The sequence below is a fragment of the Chlorocebus sabaeus genome, chromosome X (genome assembly GCF_047675955.1).
Source record: "Chlorocebus sabaeus isolate Y175 chromosome X, mChlSab1.0.hap1, whole genome shotgun sequence".
In the NCBI taxonomy this organism is placed as follows: Eukaryota; Metazoa; Chordata; class Mammalia; order Primates; family Cercopithecidae; genus Chlorocebus; species Chlorocebus sabaeus.
Genome location: NC_132933.1, coordinates 144,393,557 through 144,407,321, shown reverse-complemented (window position 1 = coordinate 144,407,321; position 13,765 = coordinate 144,393,557). Strand labels below are relative to the sequence as shown.

The window sequence follows — 13,765 nt, the reverse complement described above, 5'->3', positions numbered from 1 at the left end:
TTATGTGCATGTTTGTGTGTATTTGTAGACATGTGTATATGTATGCATATGTGTACATGTAAACCTATGTGCACACTATATTTATAGAAAATTATGGAATGTATTGCTATACAGTGCATATATATAGTGTATATAGTGTATTACAGCATATAGTGTGTGTATATGTATAATATAGTATTCCTGACGTTAGACACAGTGATGTCATAATTCATAGGCACACAATTTCAATGTGATGAGTAGATGGATGAATGGATTAAAAATGAATGAGGTTACTAAACATATTTCCATGAGAACTTTTAGGTAAAATTTATATTGTATTGAGACTCACATACAAATTGACCATTTCAAGTCCATTTAATCTCCAAAGAGAGTATTTCTCAAATAGATAGAAATCTCTGTTTCTGGACCATTTTTTGAAGCATTATTTCAAACAAACCTGCCCATTTGGATCCTACGTTTTCCCAGGGGTGGAAGGTAATTATGAGCAACCCCTGTGTCTCACTCTGCAAGATCAGCATTGCCTTTCCTAAATTCAGACAAATGTTTACCACATTCTTCTTCTCCTTCTGAACGAGGCCCACCGCCCTGATCAAAGGCAGCTATGACGACGGGGTCCTGCTAGCCTAAAAAAATCAGCATCGAAGGAGCCCCTGAGACAAAGGCCTCCTCCCTCCTACTCTCATTTAATCTGTCCCAGTTTCCTGAAACCTTGCGAGGAGCCTCTGCATGGAAGTTCTAACCGGTATCGATGTTTGAACAAAGCCGGAAACATCAAGTAACTTATTCTCTGACTCTGATATGAGTGTCATATAAGACTCTTCTCTTGTTTTGCTCAGTTCCCAGCAAACATACTAACATACTAGGTAAGAAAAAAAGAAACAAGGAAAAGCAATATGAGAAAGATTTAGTAACTTCACTCAATGGAGTATTAGGTAACCTTTCGAGCAGTAATTATGACTACTGTGTAGTACTAAGAAAAACAGGCATGCCACACCACTTTTTGTGTTCCCCATCCACTTGCGTACATACACACACATTATTCTCAGTACCATGATATATTTTGGTCTCTGCCTTCAAAGTGCCCAACTTTGATTTGGGAGATAAATACGTAAAATAATTGCACAAAAATAAGTGTATTGTATACAGAACTAGAGAAACACTGTAATCCCAGCACTTTGGGAGGCCGAGGCGGGTGGACCACCTGAGGTCAGGAATTCGAGGCCAGCCTGGCCAACATGGTGAAACCCTGTCTCTACTAAAAATACAAAAATTAGCCAGGCATGGTGGTGCGCACCTGTGATCCCAGCTACTCAGGAGACTGAGGCAGGAGAACCGTTTGAACCTGGGAGGCAAAGGTTGCAGTGAGCTGAGATCATGCCATTGCACTCCAGCCTGGGTGACAGAGCTAGACTCTGTCTCAAGAAAACAAAACAAAACAAAAAAACAAAAACAACAACAACAACAAAAACTACAGAAACAGTGGAAGCAGAAATGACATCAATTTGTAACAGTTTAACTGTATGTATTCACCTTAAAAACAAGTATGTAATACGCATATGTACACGTCATGTAAACATAAAAATAGTCAATCTGTTCAAATGAGACAAGGTAAGTTTTCTTAAATTTCCATTACAACACCAAAATTGCACCTACAATAGATAAAAACCATAAGAAAGAATTCAAAAGTCAAACTGTTTTGTATGTCATAGTTTAAATACTATAGTCACATGCATGTGGGTAAGAAGATTTGCCATGTAATTATTCCAAATCAAAGACTCGCTCTCCCTCCATTGTGCCTTGATGTGACATGGTGCCCATCAGGTCACAGTCATCTTGAAAAACATGACACAGTCACTTACTGTTGGTTGCATGTGTGGATGTGAAGTGAAGGGACACCTTTGCACTCTTCAGCCGTGTCTGTCCCCAGTACGTTATGGCTTGCAATTCCACAACATAGTCACAGTCTGGCTGGAGTTTCTCCAGGGTCACAGAATTTTGAAACTAGAAATTAAGAGAATATACCCAAAATGCATTACAAACCTTCCATGTCTCTCATCTTCATTGCAAAATCTCATGTGTCATTATGAAGCATACCAACTTCTGATTTCTTTTACCAACTTTTCTGTATCTTTGGGATCGGAAAATTCAGTTTTACTACGGATCAAAATAAACTTCAGGCCAGGTGCCGTGGCTCCTGACTGCAATCCCAGCACTTTGGGAGCCTGAGGTGGGAGGATCGCTTGAGCCTAGGAGTTTGAGACTACCCAGGCAACACAGCAAGACTGTCTCTACAAAAAAAAAAAAATTAACTGGGCATGGTGGTGTGCACCGTAGCTCCTCAGGAGGCTGAGGCGAGAAGATTGAGCCCAGGAGGTTGTGGCTACAGTGAGCTGTGATCGCACCACTGCACTCCAGCCTGGGCAACAGAGTGAGACCCTGTCTCAAAAAATATAATAAAATAAAAACTAAAAATAAACTTCATAGAAAGGCCAAATGTATTTTGAAAATACTGTTTCTAAACCAATTAGTGGTCTCAGATAACATGGAAATAAATCATTCTGAGCCCTCTCCACTCTGAGACACCACCTCTCGGAGGAAAGGGAGCTATTTATAATAAAGTAACAGAGGTTTATGTTGCCACATACCTGGAAAAATTATGAATTGGCACTAATTGTAATTCTTTGATATCTGTTCTAAATTTTCTAGGAGCAAATTTCTACCAAAAGCTATACAAAAGAAAAATTAACTTGACAAAATGCTTCAAGGTGTTTCATTATTTTCTGTCATAATGTATTGGGCGGGGGCTGGAGGGCGGGGCCTGTCAGCATGTCATCATGTCACGTTTTCCTCTAGATTCCTAAGCGACTCCCCAATTTCAGCTCTTTCAGCTCATGAGGTAAGTGTGCACTACCACTGTTATTTGTAGCAAAATCCTTCAATATGAAAAATGGAACTGTCATAAAATTTCATAAAAATAAAGTGAAAATAGTATAATGGCTAAATATCAATGATACAGACTTTTGAGGCATGTTTTATAATTCTGAAGGGCACAGATATTGAAATCTTTAGCCTTGCTATCTTTTCATTTCTAAACATTTATTTATCTATGAAATTCAACTTTGTAAGTGATAGGAAAAGGTCTTTATGTAAATTTTATGACGAGATAAAGGAATGTAAACTAAAAGGAATCCAAGTAACTATTTTTATGCAGTAAGCATTTCAAATAATACAAGATGATTAATATTGTAAGAATCTCATTGCAGAAAATGGTTCAATGAAGATTTTATTTCTTGGCATCTGACGAATAAACCACTCCAGATCCTTCTAATCAATGAGAAGAACATATTGTGACATGTGCCCTTCCTAAGCTGTTACTGCTCAGTGATTATAGACGGAAACACCTCACAACAGAAAAGCCATGCATATCCACTCTTCCATTTACAAGGATCTCTCTCTCAAAAAAAAAAAAAAAACAAAACAAAACAAAACAAAAAAAACCTAAAAGTACAGCACATTTTGCATAATATCATTTTCTATGGCCAGACAGGTAAGATGGAGATCATTTAAACTGTTCCTTTGATTTCCAGAGTTGTGACTGACATTTAGATAGAAGTAGGTCAACGGTCTAAATGCAAATGCTTCTGCCTAAAATATAAAAGGCAGAACAGCTGGCATGACCCTGCATTCTGTGAACTTCCTTGGTAGACATGAATGGGAGGGAAGCTTTCCTGCATCCCTGGCATCTCTCAGTTCAGCAGAGGCCTCTTTTCAGGCCAGTTGCCTTGAGTTGAAATACACTCTGTGGGAAGAACAATCCTTCCTCCAGTTCCCACTCACCCCATCTGTAGTCTTTCTCCGCTTCTTCTTCGTTGGGACAAGAGACTTACTGCTGACTGTCCAGCTCCAAAAGACCTTGTAGTGATGCACAGGGATGTCCGGCTCCTCAGGGAGATCCCAAACTATAGTGATGGTCACACTCCCATCACTGTTGACGGTGGAGTTGGCCAATCGGAGGTTAGCCGGCGCTGGTGGGGCAGATGGATCTGAAATTCCAGTACAAAGACACATCATATGAATCCACAAAACTAACATCTTTGGACATGTAATGACTACACGGTCAACAAGTGAAGCATTGCTTTTTATAGGTAGGAAAGCTGAAAACGGGGGTGAAGGGGCATGGTGGCTCATGTCTGTAATCCCAACACTTTGCAAGGCTGAGGCTGGCATATCTCTTGAGCTCAGGAGTTTGAGGACAGCCTGGGCAACAAAGTGAAACCCTGTCTCTACAAAATATAAAAAATTAGCTGGGGAGGACAGTGCATGCCTGTGGTCCCAGCTGCTCTGGAAGCCGAGGCGGGAGGATTGCTTGAACCCGGGAGGTCAAGGCTGTAGTGAGCCGTGATTAGCACCACTACATTCCAGCCTGGGCAAGAGAATGAGACACTGTCTCAAAAAAAAAAAAAAGGTAAAAGAAAAGCAAAGCTGACAACAAGCAATTAAGTAAGATCTCCTTGTTAAGCCTCATATTAAAAGATAGTCTATTAAACAGTAATATAAATTTGTTTGGTCCAAATTTGTAATACAGAAGGATTGTTTTAGGCATTTCCATACCAGGGCAACCCAGCCAAATTTTTACTGTGCTGAAATTGGTACATTTTGGTAAAATATAGTATAATTCAATGGGGGTGAATTGACATTAAATAGGTAAGCAACAAAGAATCACCTTTTAACACTCTGAAAAGAAAAATTCAGCTCACACAAGTAATTGTTTTCATCTTCATGCCCTGTAGCTAGCGATTCTTGCATCAGCTAAGAGCAATAAAGCGAAATCAGAAAAGAAAAAAAATTAAAACCTGCACTATTTTTTATCCACATTGCACATTGGATGACTTACGGATAGCATTCATTTTTGTGATTGTACCATTTCTGGTTTGTCTTATTAACGAAAAGCTTCTCAGCTGTCAAGAGAAAGATGAGGTGCTGGAATTACCACCTCACAAATCTCCATTGAAACTATATATATGAAGAAGACTAAATATAGCAAAGCTGGAGGGTCTTTACTTCATTTTCTGTTACAAATTGAGCAAGTGGAGATGATGCTCACCACCAGTGATTTACGGAGGGTTTCATTTCAAGATGCCATCATGGGAAGATGCTGTAAATAATTCTAATTATAGTACCATCTGTGTTGGAGGCTCCAAAAAGTCATATCTAACTTGATATAAATGAAGAAGACTGGAGAAAAAAAATCCATGTTTTTACTCTCAGTCATTCGTGGTTTTGGAATGATGGAAACATAAGGTATTTTTTGAAATGTATTGCTTTCCTCTATGATATATCATGTCTGGACATTTAGTTAGGTTAGCTCCTTTATTTTCTAAAATAAGAAAGCTTCATAGTATTTTTTAGGTAAGAGGCTAATCGAAAGCATATTATGTGATACTGCTAGTCAAGTCATTCTCTCCTTTTTTCAAACTAACTTTGATTTTCAGTTCCAGGGTACATGTGCAGGCTTGTTACAGAGGTAAATGTGTGCCATGGTGTTTGCTGCACAAACCAACCCATCACCGAGGTATTAAGCCCAGCATCCATTAGCTGTTCTTCCTGATGTTCTACCTCCCCACCTCCCCCAAGCAGGCCCTGGTATCTGTTGCTCCCCTCCATGTGTCCACGTGTTCTCATCCTTCAGCTCCCACTTATAAATGAGAGCATGCAGTCTTTCATTTTCTGTTCCTGCATTAGTTCACTGAGGATAATGGCTTCTAGCTCCATCCATGTCCTTGCAAAGGACATGATCTTATTCCTTTCCATGGCTGCATAGTATTCCATGGTGGATATGTTCCACATTTTCTTTATCCAGCCTACTGTTGATGGGCATTTGGGTTGGTTCCATGTCTTTGCTATTGTGAATAGTGCTGCAGTGTACACAAGTGTGCATGCATCTTTATAATAGAATGATTTATATTCCTTTGGGTATATACCCAGTAATGAGATTGTTGGATCAAATGGTATTTCTGAGTCAAGCCATTCTCAATCAACATCAGGAATCTCTGGAATGTCCAAGATTTATACTGGGATATGCTGATTCCCTGAGTGCAGGTGGGACCCAGGATTATGTATATCTTACATGAAACACACAAGTAACATGAGGTAGATGACCTGCAGGTCAAAAGTAGACAAGTACTGCATCAGGTGGCTCCTATGAGGTCTGAACATCACATATGTAAGGAGGAAATGTTTTTTTCCTCTTGTTATCGCAATGGGAAGCACCCCAGTAAGGAGATTTGGCAGAGCCATCTGAGGACTCCCCCAGTCATCAGTATTCACAACACCGCTGATCACTTCCTTCTCTTAGAAATGCAACCTTCATTTGGTGTTCAGGACATTACTCCACTGGATTTTTTTTTTTTTTTTTTTGAGACAGTCTCGCTCTGTCACCCAGTCACCCAGGCTGGAGTGCAATGGCATGATCTCGGCTCGCTGCAACCTCTGCCTGCCTGCCTGATTTAAGAGATTCTCCCACCTCGGCCTCCTGAGTAGCTGGCATTACAGGTACCTGCCATCATGCCTGGCTAATTTTTGTATTTTTGTAGAGATGGGGTTTCACCATGTTTGCCAGGCTGGTCTTGAACTCCTGACCTCAGGTGATCCACTCGCCTCGGCCTCCCAAGGTGCTGGGATTATAGGCGTGAGCCATCACGCCCGGCCTCTACTGGATTTTCATTCAGTTTCAACAGAAGCTATTTTTCAGCCCCATGCTGCATGATCCTTAACATCCCATGATCTCTAGACAGGAGAGTGTTCTGCGTCTGAATTCAGGTGCCTCTCTCTTCTCATCTACACTCACTCTCCAGAGATCTCATCAGGTGTCACAGTTTTAAAAAAATCTTTGTGCTGATAACTTTCAAATTGATGTCTTCAACATAGACTATGCCCCTGAATGCAGATGCAATCATTCAAATATCAATACTCAAAAAAATACATTCCAGTAGCTCCACTTGGAGGTCTCAGAGGCATTCAAAACTAATGTGCCCCAAAGCAAAATCATGATCCCTACACATAGCCCACCACCAACACATATCCCACCACACATAGCCTACCACTGACACCCCCATCACAGTACATGGGAATTGCTCTTTCCAGTTGCTCTGGCCCCAACCCTGGAAGTCATACATTTATTTTCCACTCACATCCCTTGAGCAAACTGTGTTAGCACTACCTTCAAAGTGTAATGGAAATTTAACTGCCTTTCACCACTTACAATGTCCTGGGCCAAGCCAACATCACCTCTCCCTGATTACTGCCAAGGGCTCACCACTGCCTCCCTAGAAGTTTTTCTGAATACAGCAGTCTGATGATTCTGTACTGCACAGTCCTGATTGCCCTGCAACCCGTGCCTCAGTTACCTCCCAGAGCATCTTTCCTTTTATCACCTTCGCCCCTCAGCCCAGCCACACTGGTTCCCATGCTATTTCCTGGAGAGGAAAACTGCGATGCTACTAAGGCTTTTCCTCTCCCTTTGCCTAAAAGCTTTCCTTGATGTCTCCACGGCTGGCTCCTTTCCTGCTGCAGGTCACTAAAGGTGGTCCTATTTAAAATAAATAGCTACATATGCTTTGCTCCATTGACCAAAACAAAACAAAACACCATGATTATGCCTTGCTTCATTACTCTCCAAGCCCTTATTACTAACGGTTATGGTAAATACTGAGTGTCAACTGGATTGGATTGAAGGATGCAAAGTGTTGCTCCTGGGTATGTCTGTGAGGATGCGGCCACGGGGATGAATATTTGAGTCATTGGACTGGAAAAAGCAGACCCTCCCTCAATCTGGGTGGGCACCCTTCTAACCAGTTGCCAGTGCAGCCAGAATAAAAGCAGGTAGAAGAACGTGGAAAATTTAGACTGGTTTAGTCTTCTGGCCTACATCTTCCTCCCATGCCGGACGCTTCCTGCCCTCGAACATCAGACTCCAAGTTCTTCAGCTTTGGGACTTGGACCTTTGAACACAGACTGAAGACTGCACTGTTGGCTTCCCTACTTTTGAGGTTTCGGGACTTGGACTGGCTTCGTTGCTCCTTAGCTTGCAGATGGCCTATTGTGAGACCTCATCTTGTGATTGTGTGAGTCAACACTCCTTAGTATACATAAACTCCCCTTTATATATACATCTATCCTATTAGTTCTGTCCCTCTAGAGAACCCTGACTAATACACAAACTGACTTATTAGGTACCTTATTTGCTGTCTGCTTCTACTCACAATAGTGAAAACTCCCCTGAGAGGAGGAATGTTTGTCTGTTTTTTCACATCTGTATCTCCAGAGTCCAGAAGAGCATTTAGCCCATAGTATGTACTCAGTAATGAATGAAGGACAGGCTTCTCCTAAACGTTAGCTTTGATTTGTAAGGTGATATTTCAGTTTCAGGTTCAAACCCTGTCAATCAGAATTGCTAAATCACAAGATCCTAAAGTGAATTGCAAAATCAAAGGAATGTTCTTCCCAGTTTGAAATAAAATAATTAAAGCAACCCCTCTTCCTCTGGTGTAGGAATCAATCCTTAACCTACAAAAGGGAGTTACCAACCTTCCTGGGAGGGAACCTAGCTTACAACTGAATCATCACTTCAAGGCAAGAGAAGAATTAAAATGTGAGAAGATAATAACAGCCGTTCGTGTTCTCAGCAATGCACCTGAATGTCTATACGCTGAAAATAAGTAGTCATATGAATTTTGCAGATATTCTAGGCTCATAAGGAAAAGCTCAAAATAATCTCCTCTTCTAAAGAAACCCTTAACATTTAAAAAGGTCACTGAATTTGATCATCTTCTTTAATTTATGTTATTCATTACATCATTTCCTGCCCTGGAAAATTTTTCTTAGATGTTATCATAATAATCTAGAATAACATCATCTATTTTATGAAACATGAAACAACACAATTTATGAAAACAACATTTGAGAAAATAATGCTTTAAAAGATATGAATTAATAATATTTTCTTTACATTTTCTCAAAAGGAAGGCCCATTTTGAGTTTACAATACCAAAATGGTATACTTCCATTACCAAGACGAGGTACTCCCATCTCTTTCTCCCCCAAAATAATCACCATAAAATTGTAAAACCAGGTCAGGCATTATGACTCACGCCTGTAATCTCACTGCTTTGGGAAGCTGAGGCAGGAGGATTGTTTGAGGCCAGGAACTCAAGACCAGCCTAGGCAATAGAGAAAGACTCTATCTCTACAGAAAAAAAAAAAAAAAAAAAAAAAAAAACCCATAAAATTAACTGGGGCATGATGTTGTATGCCTGGTGTCCTAGCTACTCAGGAGGCTGAGGCAGGAGAATTGCTTTAGTCTGAGAGTTCAAGGCTACAGTGAGGTATGACTGCACCAGTGCATTCCAGCCTGGATGAGATAGTGAGATTCTGGCTCTTACAAAAACAAGAACAAAAGAAAACAAAACCAAAAGAAAATGGCAGAGATCACCTGTTTGTTGCCGTGATTCTCCTCTGTAAACAAGCCATTCATTCACCTACTTATTCTCTATGGGGTTCAGGTGAGACAGGGTCAATCCAGTTTGTCTAATCTGAAGCATTTTACTCAGTCCTAACAAGTTTCTATATTTAAGCCATTCTCTGCCTTGAGAATTGGTTCCCTACATTATGAAACAAGGTGTATTCATTTGGCTGAATTATATGGAATGTTTTATTTCATTATGCATGATGTTTTAATTGTTGTAGAATTTTGAAATGTAGTTGGAGATTTCCATGTGAAATGTACATATATACACACACACACATACACATATATAGATATACATATGCATAAATAGACAGTGGCTTATGAGAGACAGAGAGTCAGAGAGGGAAACTCTGTACTCTATGTTATTATAAAGCCCTCAGGAATTTTGCAAGTTATTTCACGTTTTTTTAACTGATGAGGGTTTTAGGGGTCAGAGAGGTAAAGATATATGTCCAAGGTCATTCACATCATTGATGGCAGAACAAGGAGTGTGAGAACAAAAATGAGAGCAGAAAACTGGGGTTGAAGGTCTAACAATACACACCTCTACGTGCCACACTCTACATATATATTCTACCATCACAATGAGGGACAATATCCCTACAGAATGTAAAAATTCAAAGCCTTTTAATGAGAAAAGTGTCTGTTACAATAGTCTAGTGTAGGCACTGATAGGCTTTTTCTGGAAAGGGCCAGATAGTAAAGATTTTAGGTTTTGTGGACCATATGGTGTCCGTTACAATCACTCAACTCTGCCCTCATAGCTCAAAAGCAGTCACAGACAATATGTAAACAAATGAGTGTGGCTATGTTCCAATAAAACTGTATTTGCAAAACTAGGTTACAGGCCAAATATGGACCCTAGGCCACAGACTGCTCTCCCCTGGTTGGGAGAATTTCAAAAAATGTGATACCATTAGGTTTAGGAAACTCGACATGAGCACTGTTTATCCCTAATTTTACAAACATACAGTTGTATTTTGTCTATTAAATGTTAACATTGTTGTTCTCATTTTAGAGATGGGGAAATTGAGGATCACAGTTTGATTTACTACTTCAAGAGCAGAGTTTGATTTACTGCCTCTTCAAGTGAGAGGATGGGAGTCACACCACAAGACCAGTGCTCTCCTCACCCTTCCTCTGAGTCTCAAATCCGGGCATTTTCCCCCAGCTCACTTCTCTTTCTGTTTGATGCCAACTCCCTCCTTACAATCTTCACAATTATCTGCAGAAACACACTGCAGAGAGCAAGCACATTTTCAGAGATAACTGAAATAGGAAGGCTGCATTAGCTCTTTCTACGCTATACAATTAGTGTGATTACCAACATAAAATATGCTAAATATTTAGCATGTATACCCAATTTCAGCCTTGGGGAAAAATAGTTCCTTTTATTGATGATCACATGGAACATTTGGATTTCAGAAAGATAAATTTCAGGTTTCGTCACTTAACCTCTTGTGTTTCATGCCACAAACAGGTAAAGTAACAAGCACGAAGGTTTGACACAATGGAAAGACTTTGAGCCTATGTTGGGTAAAGTGACAATAAAATCACGTATCACCCTTGGAGAAATGCAGGCCTATTATTGCACTGACATGAATCTCATGGGAAAAGACCACTTCTGCTTGTCCCAGCAGAAATGCCATCACTTTTTCTGAGGCAGGCTCCTCTAGGTTTAAGACAACACTATTTGTTAAATACAGGAACCCATGAGGCTACAAAGAGGGCAACGAGTATAGATCATCATAAAGAAACATGCACATGTGTACATGGAGAACAATACCTATTTCAAGAAAATGAATGTTGATTTTACTTATTTCATTTCTACCAATAATGTCTATAGATTAAACTTCATACAGAAATGCATCGTAAGAATACCTCGTAAGGTATACTTGTGGTATATACTTGATGTAACTTTGGTCAAGTGCAGTTATACTTTAAAAACAATAATATAACTATGTCACAAAGTTTTCAACTAAATAGAAGTTTGATTCTAATAATATTTAAACCTTTTTTTTTTCTTTCCAGACTTGGCAGTTGGGGTAGTGTTCCTTCTCCCTTTAAAAAAAAAAAAAAAAAAAATCTTAGCAAAGCTGCTGAAGCTACACTGCAGGCAAATTTCCAACTATTAAATAGTTTCAAGACATATGTACAGCCAAGCCTTTTGCCCATTGGAAATGGCACATCCCGAGCAGCTGTAGAACAGAGTAAAAAGTCATGGGTCCCCACGGGGCAACAGGGAACTTTATTACCATCAGTGATGTCTGCTGTAGTTTTACTGACACTCTGTAATGCATGCATGGAATAACATCCAGTGTGATACTTATATGCTGTGAAAACAATGCTGTCTGCTTCCTTTTCCTTTGTAATGTATCCTATGCACATGGGGAAATAAGGAGAAAAAGATGGATGAAGGACTTGGAATTTGGAGGGAAATGAATATAACAACCAGAAGATAATATGCTAGGTTAAGGATAATTTAAGTTGGATTTTTATGTTTCTTCATAAGATCCCTTAAAAGTGTGTTATTTTGTAGTGTCAAATTGATATTGACTAATTTCAAATGAACAAACATATACTTGCCCGCTTTTGGCAACATATCAAAAAAATGAATTTGGATTCTGCCTTATACAATCCACAAAATCAGAACTCTTCCTTCTTTTACTACCCATATTGACACACAGATGTAGTCACAGTAGCCAGAAACAAACACGTCATTTCCCAAATTCAGCAAACTGGTAAATACTATTTTGTAATAGGTAGTAGCTACTTAGCAATATATATTTCCAATGCTAAGCATGCAATATTTTGTATTTTTGTATTTTGCAATTTTGTATTTTAAAATAACTATTTTTACTCATTTGATACATACCAGCAATATCAAGGAAAAGTTAAACACCAATTTACTGAAAAAGATAAGCAACTGCAACATGGAACCCAAAGGTATTTTTATATTTGTAACCCTGACTCCAAATTGGCCATTCCCAAAATCTGGGCTCTCTGTTGGTTAGACATTAGTGGTCTTCTCATTCCAAGAAGTGGACAATAACGTAAAGCTTGTCAGATTTTGGGAAATGAGAGAGGTGAAAATAAAAAACTAGAAAGGGATGCCTGTGTCTGATTATTAACTTTGTACCATAGAGGAAGAAGCTTAGGAATATTTAGTAATGTGGGAATTCCTTTTATGATTTCACCACATTTTATTCATGAAACTATTAATATATTTATTTTAAACCATAATTCAAAATGTATTAGATCCACTCTAACAGGAATCACGCTGATGTCGAGTTAAACAAGAGGTAAACAACAGATGTTTTCAGGGTACCGCCCTGACTTTCTTGTGCTATGCTGTTTCAGGGCACATCAGCTCAACTTCTGAATGCCCTTCCACACCTCCTCACCTAAGGCTGTGTCTGGGCTCAGAGCAAGCTCTGCCAGCATGCAGACCAGATACGCTAGGAACAGCTGCAGACAAAGACTGACTTAACACCCTTAACCCCCCTCCAGCGAGGAGTTCTGAGGTGTGTGTGCTTCACGTTAGCTCCCTGAGTGCCCAGTGGAGAGGAAGCTTAGGTTGCCTATGGTAAATAATTCGCCCTTTATTGTATTCTTTCTACACCCTGTCCTACTTCCCTTCTTACCTACCACATTCCTGGATCACTTCCTAAGTAAACTGCTCACACTCAAAGCCTTCACTTGGATCAGGTTCTGAAGGTGTCTGATCTTTGATGGGCAATCTCTATTTGTTGAAATTTGTGTTTCAAAGCAGCAAATATCAACTTATGTAGGAATATGAAGACATATCAACATCTTGTACCCAGAGGTTTCATGTTGTTTGTTCCAAATGGAATGGGATAGAAAAGTTTAGGCAGACCCCCGGGAGTGACCTGTGAAGGTAACTTACTATGTGCAAAGATGCAGTCCCACATTCTAAATAAAGCGACAAAAAGTAGTAATGAACACTAGGCATTCATCAATTAAACTGTTATTCATTTTTAATTTCAAAGCCAATTTCCCATCTCAAGTACCAGGAGGAAATACAGTATAGACAATTTAAGTAGGCAAAATTATCCCAAACGCTAACAAAAATTAATGATTTTGCCCATCCTATATTTATGCATTTTTTCTGGAAGAGGTAAGAGTTAGCAATAAAAACATTCAGAACTGGTATTCACCAGGAAAACAAAAAGCATGAAACTAATTTACTGATCTATGAATAACTTAGAGTTTTCCATA

The 13,765-nt window shown here is 39.4% G+C and overlaps 1 protein-coding gene across 1 annotated transcript in view; it reads right to left on the bottom strand.

The window, feature by feature from the left end:
* ANOS1 (anosmin 1) overlaps positions 1 to 13,765 on the bottom strand; it is a 199,749-nt gene that overhangs the window by 33,865 nt on the left and 152,119 nt on the right. Inside the window, exons 7-8 of the mRNA XM_037986319.2 lie at positions 3,838 to 4,043; positions 1,860 to 2,001 (exon numbers count right to left, since the gene is read on the bottom strand). Of these exons, the coding sequence (XP_037842247.2) occupies positions 1,860 to 2,001; positions 3,838 to 4,043 (348 nt within the window). The remainder of the gene's footprint in view (positions 1 to 1,859; positions 2,002 to 3,837; positions 4,044 to 13,765) is intronic.